The following is a 13406-nucleotide window of genomic DNA, read 5'->3' on the forward strand; positions in this document are numbered from 1 at the left end:
TGGACTGGAAGAGGGGCAACCGGGACAGAATCCAGTGCCTGGACCGGGACTAGAACCCGGTGTGCCGGCGCCGCAAGGCGGAGGATTAGCCTATTGAGCCATGGTGCCGGCTCAACTGGTTGGATTTTTATCACTGAAGACCTGCATTGAGTTCCCAGCTCCTGGCTTTGTTCTGTGCTAACAATCTGACCGTTGTGGAGCAGTTGCAGTGTGAGTCAGTGCAAGGGCAATTCCTTTTTCCCTCTATCTCCCTACCTTTCAAAAAAAAAAAAAAATAAAACAAAAATGTCTAAGATTCTTAAATTTTGACAAGGCAAAGACAGTTATTGTAGAAGTTGCACATTTTATTTTTTATAACCATTCCTTTCTGCTGATTTCTTTGGAGATCTAGAATCAGTAAGTGTACTGGATTAGGAATGGGATCTGAAATTCAGAGTTCTGATTCCTGATTCTCTGACATCATGTGTGTGAAGCTCGTCAGTTTACTAAACTGCTTTGAGAATCTGTGAAACAGGATAAAAATGCTCTTTTCATATGAAATTTAAATTACATGTATAGTGGCTGTCCCACAATAGACAATGATTTTTTCTTTTTAAAATAATATTATTTCTTTTTAGGTGAAAAGAATGTGAACATGCTATCTGGTAGGCTATTTTCTTTTTGAATATACCAAGGCTTAAATGTAGTTTAATGTCAGTCTGGATGGAGATTCTTCAGAGCAGTGTTTTTCAAAGTCTGGCTCATGGACCTCTACATCAAAATTGCCACAGTGGTTGACCAAACATGCACACTCCAACTCAATATTTAGAGAGTAGGGCATAGGAATCTGCATTATACAGCTCTTCAGTGATTTTTTTTTGGGTGTGCTAAGATTAGTGAATCACGGTATTAAAAAATGTTTCATCTTTTCTTAAGGGAGTAAAATCACTGTTTATCCTGCCCACAGACCTGGGCCTGCCTTCCTGTGGATCTGCACAGTAGGTCTATAAACAGATCCTGCCAGGTGGCCTGTGAATCTGGCCAGGCTGACTTTTTGAAGCCAATCTGTGAAGACCAGAAGAAGTTTTGGCTTATTTAAATGTGTGGACACCAATGCAAGCCTACAGAGATCATGAAGAATCAGGGAAACATGACATTACTGAGGGAAGAATAAATAATAAACAAAAGTAAACAATGGACTGTCAATAGATGGAAGTCTATGAACTGCCTGGCAAAGAATTCAAAATAATAATCCTAAAGAAGCTCAGTGAGCCACAGGAACACAGCAATTATGTGAAATCAGGAAAGCAATACATGAACACATGATTAGTCAATAGACAGAGATCACGTAAAGGAAGCAAACAGAAATTCTAGAGTGGAAGAATACAATAACAGAGGAAAAATTCAACAGAGAACCTCAACAGCTGAATTAATAAAGCAGAAGAGACAACCACCAAACTCAGAGCATTTGAAATATTCCCTTCATGTTCCACTGCTGCCACCTTAAACACAGCTCCATACAGTGCTCCACTGCCACTGCTGCCATGACCTATACCCTGTACCAGCACTCCCCTGTCGACTGCTCCTCCACCATGGAGGACATAAACAAGTACGGTAACACAAAGGCATTCTCAAACAGATTAAAAATAAGCTCAGCAAGAATCAGCAGGATAACGAATGGTAAAATGTTCACTGGAGGCTTGACCTGGGATATGAGCAAGGAAGAACTGACTGGGCAGGTGTTGTGGCACAGAGGGTTGAGCCACCACCTGTGTCATCAGCATCCCACATGAGCACCGGTTCAAGTCTTGGCTGCTTCAGTTTTGACCCAGGTCCCTGATAATGTACCAGGGAAAGCAGAGCAAGATGGTCCAAGTGCTTGGGACCCTGCCACCCACATCCAGGGGAGATCTGGATGAAGTCTGGCTCCTGGCTTTGGCCTGGCCCAGTCTCAGCCATTGCAGCCATTTTGGAAGTGAACCAGCATATGGAAGATCAATCTCTCTCCTTTCTGTAACTCCTCACCCCCTCCCTCTTTCTGAAACTCCAACTTTCAAATAAATACGCCTTAAAAAAAATCCAGAATGACATGACTGAATATTTGGCTTGATTTGAGGAAGTTGTAGACTGTACAGTTAAAACATATCCAGTCACTGGAAGATCAAGAAGATTTGGATTTATGCTTTACAAACTTCTCTGTTACAGACTTCTCTGTAGAAGTAGAAGTCTGTAGAAGTCTTTACAGACTTCTCTGTTGTTAGTGTTAAAGTTTTGGAACTGAAAGAACAGAAACCGGATGGCAAACTGATAGACCCCCAAAAGCCCAAAGCTTTAAAAAGGAAAGAGCTCCCTAAAAAGTTTTTTTTTGTGTGTGGGTGAAACGAGCCTAGATCCTTCTGAAGAACAAATGAAAGAATATTTTGGAGCCTTCAGAGACAGTGAAAATGCTGAACTACCCACGGATACAAAAATTAACGAAAAGAGGATTTTATTTTTATCACATATACAGGTGAAGAGCCAGTAAAGAAACTGTTACATAGCAGATACCATCAAATTGGTTCTGCGAAATGTGAAATCAATGTTGCAAAACCCAAAGAGGTATATAGGCAGCAACAGCAACAACCAAAAGGAGGAAGTTTTATAGCTGGTGGATGAGGTGGTTCTAGATGTTGTGGTTGAGGTCAGGGACAAAAGTGGAACCAAGGGTTTTGTAACTATTATGATCAAGGATGCAGAAATTATAATAGTGCCTATGGTGGAGATGAGAACTATAGTGGCTATGGTAGATATGACTATACTGGGTATAAATATGGGAACTATGGGTATGGACAGAGATATGCAGACTACAGTGGCCAACATAACGCTATGTCAAGGCATCCTGCTATAGTAATCAAGAGTATTGCACTGGCCTGAGGGAAGTCATTTTGAGAAATGGAACAGATTAGAGAACTCAGAAATAAATCCACATATTTATGATCAACTTATCTTTGACAAGGATGCCAAGAGTACATAACAGGGGAAAAAGATGGTCTCTTCAATAAATTGTTTTTGGAAAAGAATTTATTCACAAGCAAAGAATGAAACTGGATCATTGTTTCAGAGGATGCAGAAAAAAGAAACTAAAAATGGATTAAAGTTACAAAGTTAAGACTGGAAACCACGAAACTTCTCGAAGAAAATACAGGGAAATTATTTCTTGACATCGGCTCTGGCAATGATTCCTTGAAGGGTACCAAAAGCAACATGTGGGATTACATCAAAGTACAAAGCCTATGCAAAAACAAAGGAAATAATCTACATGATGAGAAGGAGACCAACTGAATGGATGAAAATATCTGCATACCATATATCTGGTAAGGGGCTAATGTCTAAAACATATAAAGAAGTCTGACAACTCACTAGCTTAAAAATGAAATAACCCAATTTAAAAGTGAGCAAATTATTTGAACAGATGTTTCTTCAGGGAATGCATACATAAGGTCAATAATTATGTGAAAAGGTGGTCAGTATCACTAATCTTCAGGGAAATGTAAATCAAAACCACAATTAGAGGCCAGTGCTGTGGCCTAGCAGGTAAAGCTGTCACCTGCAGCGCCAGCATGCCATATGGGTGCCGGTTCAAGTCCCAGCTGCTCCACTTCCAATGTAGCTCTCTGTAATGGCCTGGGAAAATAGCAGAAGATGGCCCAAGGACTTAGGACCCTGCACCTACATGGGAGAAAAAGCTCCTGGCTCCTGACTTCAGATTGGCACAGTTCCAGCCACTGCGGCCATGTGGGCAGTGAACCAGCAGATGGAAGACTTCTCTGTCTCTTTGTCTCTCTGCTTCTGCCTCTCTGTAACTCTGCCTTTCAAATAAATAAGTAAATATTTAAAAAATAAAATAAAAACCATAATGAAATACCAACTCACACCTGCTAGGATGATTATTATCGAATAATAAAAACATAACAAATGTTGGTATGGATTTGGAGAAAAAGGCACCCTTGTACACACTGATGGGAATGTAAATTATAGAAACAGTGTGGAAAATCCTCACCAAATCAAAGAGACCTACCATATGATCCAGCAATCCTACTTCTGGGAATGTATCCAAAGGAAATGATGTCAGGATCCTAAAGAGATTATCTATACTCCTATGTCATTTTAACACCAGTCCCAATAGACAAGGTTTAGAAGAAATTTAAACATCCATCAATGGATAAATGGATCAAGACAATATGATATACACATACCAAAGAATATTATTCAATCTTAAAATAGAAGGAAATCCTGTCATTTGAGATGACACAGATGAACCAGGAGAGTATTTTGCTCATTCATAAAAGCCATGCAGGGGCAGGCACTCTGGTGCTTAGCCGCTGCTTAGGAAGCTCTCGTCCCACATCCAACTGCTGGTTGGAATCCCAGTTACTCTGCTTCCTATCTAGCATCCTGCCAATGTGTCTGGGAGGCAGTAGTGGATGACCTAAGTACCTGGGCTTCTGTCACGCATGTGGAAGACCCAGATTGATCTGGTTTCTGCTTTCTGGTTTTGGTCTGGCTGTTGTGGGCATTTGGGGATGAACCAGTAGATGGAAGGTTTCCTCTCTTCTCTGCCTCTCCCTCTCTCTGCCACTCTTTCAAATAATAAAATCTTGGAATAAAATAAAGCAATACATTGAACACAATGTGATAAAAATTACTTGAAGAATCTAAAATAGTCAAACTGATGGAAGCAAGGAGAAGAATGCTGGTTGCTGGGGAGGAACGAGGAGGAGATGGATAGGTATTTATCAAAGGGTAATGTTTTAGTTGTGTCGGATGAGTAAGTCCTAGAGGCCTACCTCATAGCATAATGTCTATGGTTACAAGTACTGTTTGTTAAGAGGTAGATTTTATGTTCTGTTAAAAGTAGTTATTTGGGGCCGGCGCCATGGCGCACTCGGTTAATTCTCCGCCTGTGGTGCCAGCATCCTATATGGGCACCGGTTCTAGTCCCCATTGCTCCTCTTCCAGTCCAGCTCTCTGCTGTGGCCTGGGAAAGCAGTAGAGGATGGCCCAAGTACCTTGGGCCCCTGCACCCACATGGGAGACCGAGAGGAAGCACCTGGCTCCTGGCTTTGGATTGGCACAGCTCCGGCCATAGCGGCCATTTGGGGTGTGAACCAATGGAGGGAAGACTTTTCTGTCTCACTGTCTGTAAATCTACTTGTCAAATAAATAAATAAATAAATATTGTAGTTATTCACTACCCCCATTCCCTAATAATAGATTAAGAGGCTTGAGGACATTTCTGGAGCTGAGTAATGGATTTATGGCACAGAAAATAGTGATACTTTTTTTTTTTTATTTGACAGATAGAGTTAGACAGTGAGAGAGACAGAGAGACAGAGAGACAGAGAGAAAGGTGATACTTATTGAGTATATATAATTATCTACAAACTCATCAAGTAGTAAAAATCAAATATGCACACAATTTTAATGTAACTCATTCCTCAATAAAGTGCTTTAAAATATAATTACAGAGATTCATTTAGAATCAATTTTAAAATACAATTCTTAAAAGATTTGTTTGCTTGTTTGAAAGACACAGGGACAAAGAGAGAGGGAGAGACAGAGAGACAGAGAGAGAGAGAGAGAGAGAGAGAGAGGGATCTTCCATTTGCTAATTCACTTAAGAAATGGCTGTAACAGCCAGGGAAGGGTCAGGTCAAACCCAACAGCCAGGAGCTCCATCCTGGTCTCCCACATGGTGGCAGGTTCATAAGTACTTGGGCCACCTTTGGTCATTAGCAGGGAGCTGGATTGGAAGAAGAGAAGCTGGGACCTAATCTGGTACTCATATGGGATACCTGTGCTACAGGTGGAGGCTTAACCTACTGTGCTACAGTGCTGGCCCCAGGACAAACATTTTAAATATTACAGAAAATCTTCCTAGACAAGGCTGAGCTCTCAAGAATCTTTTCCTTTCTTAACTCAAATACACTACCTTTTTCAATTAACCATATACATTTGATGCAGAAAAATATTTAAGCTTAATTCCCCAGAAATGAATGCAGAGAGGCAATGTGATTGTATCTGTCTTCTTTGCAGCCCCTTGCTCTCCCCCAAGCACCAAATATGTCCTCATTGGACTGGTTTTCTTTTTCTTTTTCCTTTTTTGCCTTGCTGCTTAATTAACCCTGTATCATTTGCCTGCTAACACGCAGCTGAATGACTTCCATTATGCAGACTTCTCACAAAAGGCAACTTCCACAATAGGGCTGTGCTGATGGGGAGGGTACATCTGGATAAAATGTCCCTGGATGCCTCAGAGAAGGAAAGTGCAATGCTAACCTGATTGCGCCTTAGTGAGCTGTGTGGACAATGCTGCGAGCTGCAGTGCCAGGCTCCTGCAAGGCTGGAAATCTCTCAGTTCCTCCAGAAGGAGCCTGGCTCTCTGGAGGGTCACCTCCCTGCCCACCCGCTGGTTAGTTTTCCTATTGTCCTTTTTGCCATCTCCTTGTTGGTGAGTTTGTGATACACATGGGTATGTAGGTCCTTGGTGCAGTGGTCAAGGGGACATGACCAAGCTGGTCTAACACATCTTTCTTCATGCTTGCTTTCCACCTTTGTTCTGTTCCCAGAGAACTTAGGAACCACACACACACACACACACACACACCCGCAAAACAAATTTAAAGAAAAAAAATCAACTATAATATTACCACCCCAAGGAAAAGGTGCTACATACTGGTGTTTATCCTCACAATCTTTTTTCTAGGTGATGTAAATTCAGATCATACTTCACACTTTAAAAATACAGCTTTTTTCATTTACTATGCTGTTATGAAATCTTTCTTTTATCATTAATAGTTTTTAATACCATTTCTTAGTACAGATGTACCATAATTTAACTCTGTTATAGATTAAAGTCATTTCCCAATTTGGAGTAGACATAACAAATATAAAAATATATATATATTTGTGCATCTCTGCATAGTATAAAAAGGCACAAAAAGTGAAAAGGTATGAATGTACTAGATTGATCTCCATTACAGGGCTGTGCACTTTCAAACACTGAAAATATGAGGGTCTCACCCCACCTTTGCTAAACTTGGCTGTTAGCTTAAAGATGTTTATATCTACTTGCTGCAAAAAAGTCTGTTCTGTGGCTTTACTTTACATTCCTTAAATTATCAAAGAGGCTTAGTATTTTCTGTGTTTGTAGGACACTTAATGCTTTTTCTTTTCTGAAAGTATACTCTGTTTATGGAATTGGGAGTGGTTTTTCCTTTGCTTCTTGTATATTCTCCCAGCTGTCTAACAGGACGCATTGATGAAGCCCTGCAGCATGAGGGGTTTTATCTGCTCACCTGGAACTGCCACCTGGAGCCCATCCATTCCCTCTCCTCAGTCTCTCTCAGTCCCTCTGATGTCAGGTTCTCTCTTCTTTCCTAATCAGCGCCTGGTCTCAACTGCCTTCCCTGGTAGTCTGTTACAGCTTAGTGGGATTCTAAGTCATCTAATTGCTAAATGACACACTCATTTATGTTTCATCCCTGCTTATGCAATTAAAGGCCATAGCATTTGTCACAGATATTTTGAGCTTCAAATAGGAAATCCTGGGAGAATCCCAGGAGAAGACGACTTCGGACACCAGCTATTTCTGTGCATCTTTGAGATCAGATCTAGAGCTCCAGGGCTGTCACCAAAACAAATGGGCTAAATTCAGAGACTGAGGACGACTTTAATTTGTCTTGGTGTTCAAACAGTAAGAAAACATGAACGCAGCATATGGAGATAAAAAACAAGTTACATTTTCAAGAGCAAAGGTCTCGGCCGGCACCGCGGCTCACTAGGCTAATCCTCCACCTTGCAGCGCCGGCACACCAGGTTCTAGTCCCAGTCGGGGTGCCGGATTCTGTCCCAGTTGCCCCTCTTCCAGGCCAGCTCTCTGCTGTGGCCAGGGAGTGCAGTGGAGATGGCCCAAGTGCTTGGGCCCTGCACCCCATGGGAGACCAGGATAAGTGCCTGGCTGCTGTCATCAGATCAGCGCGGTGTGCCGGCCGCTGCGCACCGGCCACGGTGGCCATTGGAGGGTGAACCAACGGCAAAAGGAGGACCTTTCTCTCTGTCTCTCTCTCTCACTGTCCACTCTGCCTGTCAAAAAAAAAAGAGCAAAGGTCTCAAGAGATGCCAAGACTCATTATAAGCTATCAAGAAGTTCATTGTCTAAATCTGAGGTTTTCTTGCATTTTAAACTATAATTTCTGAATTAAACTATAATTTCTGAATTAGATATGTAGAATTAAACTATAATTTATGAATTAGATATGTAGAAAGATAAGACAGATATTTCCAAAAAAAACCTCAGTTGAAAATTACTTTTAAATTTGATTTCAAAAGGAGAATAAGTAGTACATTACCTTTGAAACAAGCAGTGAAATGATTTCTTTTACAGCGTTGTCAATCAAATCATCGATTTTTGAATGGTACTGTTGCTAGACATTGAAAGGCAAAGATGCATTAGTTGATATTGGCACAAAACTTGTTCTAGGACATAAATGCTCTAAAGCTACTAGTTATGACATATCAGAGTTACTTAAAATGATCATTTTGAACATTAAAAGAACAAAACCTTGAAAACGATCCACCCAATCAACACTTTTCACATTGTCGTCTGAAAATTTTCCCATGTGCACTGTTGAGTTAAGCAGCTAATGGGGTTATTATTGAGATGAATTGAGTTCTTATTCTTATTCAGGCAGAGGAATGTGAAGGATACTTTTTGTCTTCTCCTCTATAATTAAGGTGGCCGTGTATTTTTCTAAAGGGTTGGTTTAGCTGGAGAAGCAAAATGACTAGAAAAAGATTTAATTAATACAGCATTTCATGTCTGACAACTCTCATTCATAAGTTATTTTAAATGTGCTCTAGAAATAAAACGAGCGTCCATTGTTCTCTCTAAAAGGACCTCTTTGTCAGCACAGGCAGCAGCAGTTTATACAGTTCTTACAAAATGCTCAAGCAAGGGCAAAATTAAAATTTCATCCACAAAGGGGAATAGATGGTAACAAATTAATAGGCTATAAAAGGTATAACAAAACGACACTCACTCCCCTTAGTTTATTATCGCTTCCTTATGAAAAAGACGCCTCCAAATAAATACAAAAAATGATGTATTTAAAATAAACCTGAAAGGCTTTTTTTTTTCCTTAGGAGAATACTAGAGGGTTCCATTCTTAAATTAGCAGGAGCTTGGGCTTCCACAGTGTGTGAAGGCCCATCCATTTAAACAGTAATTCTTCCTTTAGAAGCATTTATCTGACAGCAGATTGTCCCCAATAGCCACTTCACAGAAAATGTGACTTGTAAAGACTAACCCTATCTTGATGGTTCAAGGCTTCTTGGAACAGCTAACACAATGCACCAAGTAAAAGTACTCAGGTCAGTATAAACATTAGACCAACTTAACAGCTGCTGGTTGAATGGTTTTCTAAGATGTAAGTTTTTGAAAGCTAAGTTTTTTTTTCTTTTTTTCTGAAAACATGTCTCAAAGTTTCCACACAGAACAAAACATCAACTTAGGTCTGCTTTGGAAGAAATGGGAATGATCCCTGCTCCCAAGCACTGTGAGAGTTACAAGTAGTCATCATCCACCTGTCTCAATAAAAAATGAAGAAAGTGTAATTTTGGAATGTCTGGATTTTTTTCTTTTTCTTTTCGTGACTGTGAGTGTGTAAAGATAAGCGGTTTGGAATTAGCCACTTAACCATGAACGTGGACCTTCCTAGATAAACACTGCACCCAGGAAAGCTCATCTGTCCTTTGGACGGCCTTTCAGATCCCCAAATTTGTGCTCCCCCCAGAGACAATGGACATGTGGAGGTGGGTTTCTATGACAGTAGTGCTGACACTCGCTTTTGGAAAACCTTGAAGTGAAATACAAGGGGGGAGGATCAGAAAAAACATACAACATAACAGAGGAAAAAAGCTGAATTAGCTGCCTGGTGGTTAGGGTTCTGATCCAACCTACATTAGTAACAACTGAGTCAGGCAGGCTGTTACTGGAACATGTCTGAAGTCCACTGAACAAGTCCAGTGCCCTGGCTGATTGGAAAGGTGAGGCCCTCACAGAAACACAGCAAAGGCTCCCAGCTCCTGGCTGAAAGTCAGACAGGGACTGAGTGCGGGAGCTTATGCAAATGAGCTCTGTGTCTGCAGAAGGGGAAATTAAGCACCAGCCAGAAGCTACCCTGGGAAAGAACAGGAAAGGGATACAGGAGGTGGGTGGTAGGCCTCCCAGTTCTTTCCTCCGTGGAAACTGCTCCAAAACATACAGGGAATCCAAACCCAGATCTCTAAATGGTTCTTAAAGATGTCTTATACTCAACATTTTCCTCCAACTGTCAAGGATTTCAATTTCAACTTAAAAGTAATCAAATGTCACCAGAAAGTTATTGGACATAAAATAATAGAGCTTCTTCATGTTAAACTTTTGGGTTGCTATGATTCTAGAAATTCTTAAAAGCAAGTGATGAGCCACCAAAGAGGAAATTTACACCCATTCTATTGATAAGAAGGGAAAATCAGTGGCCTCTAGGAGTCATGAAATTCTCCTATAATGCACACCCTTAGGTTGCTGCTTTCTTTGATACCCAATCCAGTGATGAACAGAGAGGGAGAAAAGAAGGAGAGGACAGAAGGAAGAATGAGAAGGAACAAGCAATAGACAAGCACAAACAAAACTTAAAAGGAAGGAAGAAAGGAAGAAGTATACGTCTTAAACATATTATCCAAGGGACAAAACCAAATGTATGAGGTTAGGTTTGTTAGATTTTTATGATATGGGATTCTGCAGTTGTTAAGTTTATCCGACTAGATCTAACTTACACGAATAGTAAAACTGTTAGCAGCATCTAGAACCTGCCTTGGCTGCACGGGGTTGGCAGAGGTGGTCTGGGAACATGGAAGAGTGGGGAGGTGGCCTGAGAATTCCTGTTTCATAAATATGTTCAATAAAGACAAAAGCACATATATGCCACATATAGGGTACAGAAAGTTAGTTGAGACAGTTATTCAATAAGGGATCTGCACAGTTTTCAAAGACAAAACATCCCAAAGGAGATCACAAACAGGTTGAAACAGAATGTATTAGCAATAGACTTTATATTACTTAATGTAAAACTGATATTTTTTCTATTTGGATAAACAGGATATTTGACCAAAAAATTCGTATGTTTTGGTCGCCAACAATAAAAACCTATACATTCATACAAAATATTTCAAATTAGATAATGCTACATAGCAGGGTTTAGTAGATCACAACTCTTTCTTAAGCAAATTTCCCCCACATCTTCCTTCAAAAGCAAACTGTTATACCCTCCTTCTCCAGAAGATGACCTCAAACTTACTTTAAGAATCCCTGCTAGGAGTCCAGGGAAATCAGAGATCAGACCTGGTCTGAAACCCTGGTCTCCCTACACTCAGGTGAGTATCACAATTTCACCTGTATCCTACAAACACACAAGAAATGAAGACTCGTAAGATATCAGTGCAATCCACCTGTCTTAAAAGATTTTTGTCTTTCTCTTACAATGAATTTGAAAGGTGCTGAACTCTTCTGGAATGGAAGCATTCTACTTTGAGAACAAATCCTTCCAATAGGAATCCCTGCTTCCCTGAATGACCTATTAGTGTGGTTTTTTTTTATCCCTGTCCTCAACCAATGGGACAATGGGATGAAGTGGCTGTGAGGGCAGATGAACGCAGTTGTCTGCTTTTCTGCAGCTACAGATAACAAGGATTCTAAACACTGTGTGGTTCTGTGATCTCAACATCTGTCCCTGAGGGAATGGCCTGAGACTGCTGACTCATTACACACAGCTGACACATGAGCAGATCATTCACTCACTAATCACTCCATTAAACTCTACTCTTGGTCTCAGCAGAGCATGCTTGCATCATCATGTGGCATGTGAGAAAACAGAATTATAATTCAAGAACACAGAAGGGGCTACATTATGAGTAAGGAGTCCATAAGATTTTTATCTCAGCGATGACAATATAACAAATTTAGTAGATATTTGGAGCGGTAATTTCCTGATAATTTAGAAAAATAATCTGATGGATTTAACTATGTAGTGTGTATTTTTAATGGTTACATGTGGTCTAATAATATAGTTTTTCAACAGCTTTGTTGCTTTCCATAAAATGGAGTCCATTTGCTCACCTATGAATGTAATACATGTACTAATTTGCAACAATTCCCAGACATCTATTTAGAGAGAAAGCCTCCCTCTGCAACCACGTGAGAATATTTCCTGGAGAGAAAAAATGAAGTGTAAAGTCCTTTTGCAATGAAATTCTTGCTTACCACTTTTCAGAGTTGCTAATGGTTTTACACCTGCACATTTTGAACTATATTAATTGTGTATAAGTTGTAGGGAACTAATTGTCTCTGGTGAGAAGGTACAGGTGCAGACATAATGAACAGTAGCAAATTACTCTTCAAGCCCATCCACCTATTAATGTAAAGAATCATTTCACCATGCAACAATGTTTGTCATTTCTGTGTGTGACTGTTTTTCTTTTTAAATGCTAGAGTGAGGTTTTGCTTACAGGGGAGGACTTTTAAAGCAGTGAAAACAAATCAGTCTGTTCAATCACTCAAAAAATATTACTAAGTGCCTAGTATGTGTCATGTAATACACTTGATCTTAGCCAAAAGGCCGAGAAGTGATGTGTCATGTAATACAGTATGTGTTAAAATAAGAACCAATGAATAAACACAGAATTAGTGGGAATAAGCAAGATTCCATAAACTAGATGATAAAAAAAGAATGGCTTATGAAGAGATCTAAGATATTATTCTCAGGCAGACAATCAAAGGCTTAGATCTGGGTATTGAAAAGCATGAGGTAGATTATAGAAGTCATTGGTGTCCAAGCCAGGTAGAGATAATAAATTGTGTTGTAGGGATCAGAGAATGAACATTCTATGGCACTGACATATCAGTTACATATATGTAAGTTTGTATGCTATAGTATTAGAAATCCATTTTCCCCCAAATTGCTCAAAGAATGAAATATGAGCACACACGTAAATACAAGTTATGGCTAAATATCTAATGCCTGTATCTGGGTCAAAGTCCATGAAATTTGCAAATAGCAGTTCTCCTCTATTTCCACAGTTAACTGTACACTCCTGCTTGGATGAAAATTGTTAGCACAGTTAAGAGCTGCCTTGAGTTTAACTTCCAGGTGTCATCAGTACAACTGGTAAGATTTAAACTATTCATAGAAAACAAAAACAGTTTTACCTACAAAAAAGATATTGCATAAGGATTTTCAAACCATGTGACTTAGAGAATCTAGGTAGTACCTCATGACCACCATATTTTGGGGATCGTCAAAGTGTCTCAGGACAGAGCCTGCTACTTCCTTATTTCCGAAGACTACTAC

The 13406-nt window shown here is 40.0% G+C and overlaps 1 protein-coding gene and 2 pseudogenes across 10 annotated transcripts in view; 1 reads left to right on the forward strand and 2 right to left on the reverse strand.

Moving 5' to 3' along the window:
• The window catches only part of CADPS2 (calcium dependent secretion activator 2), a 667233-nt gene that overhangs the window by 55430 nt on the left and 598397 nt on the right, over positions 1-13406 (reverse strand). For all 10 annotated transcript variants that reach the window (XM_070071264.2, XM_008258272.5, XM_008258271.5 and 7 more), the window contains one exon: positions 8370-8444. In XM_070071264.2, coding sequence (XP_069927365.2) covers positions 8370-8444 — 75 coding nt within the window. The remainder of the gene's footprint in view (positions 1-8369; positions 8445-13406) is intronic.
• On the forward strand, positions 1532-2892 carry LOC138849136 (heterogeneous nuclear ribonucleoprotein D-like pseudogene; annotated as a pseudogene).
• On the reverse strand, positions 12564-12686 carry LOC127491950 (U2 spliceosomal RNA; annotated as a pseudogene).

This window comes from Oryctolagus cuniculus, chromosome 3, assembly GCF_051225735.1.
Source record: "Oryctolagus cuniculus isolate XC-2025 breed Fujian yellow rabbit chromosome 3, ASM5122573v1, whole genome shotgun sequence".
Classification (NCBI taxonomy): Eukaryota; Metazoa; Chordata; class Mammalia; order Lagomorpha; family Leporidae; genus Oryctolagus; species Oryctolagus cuniculus.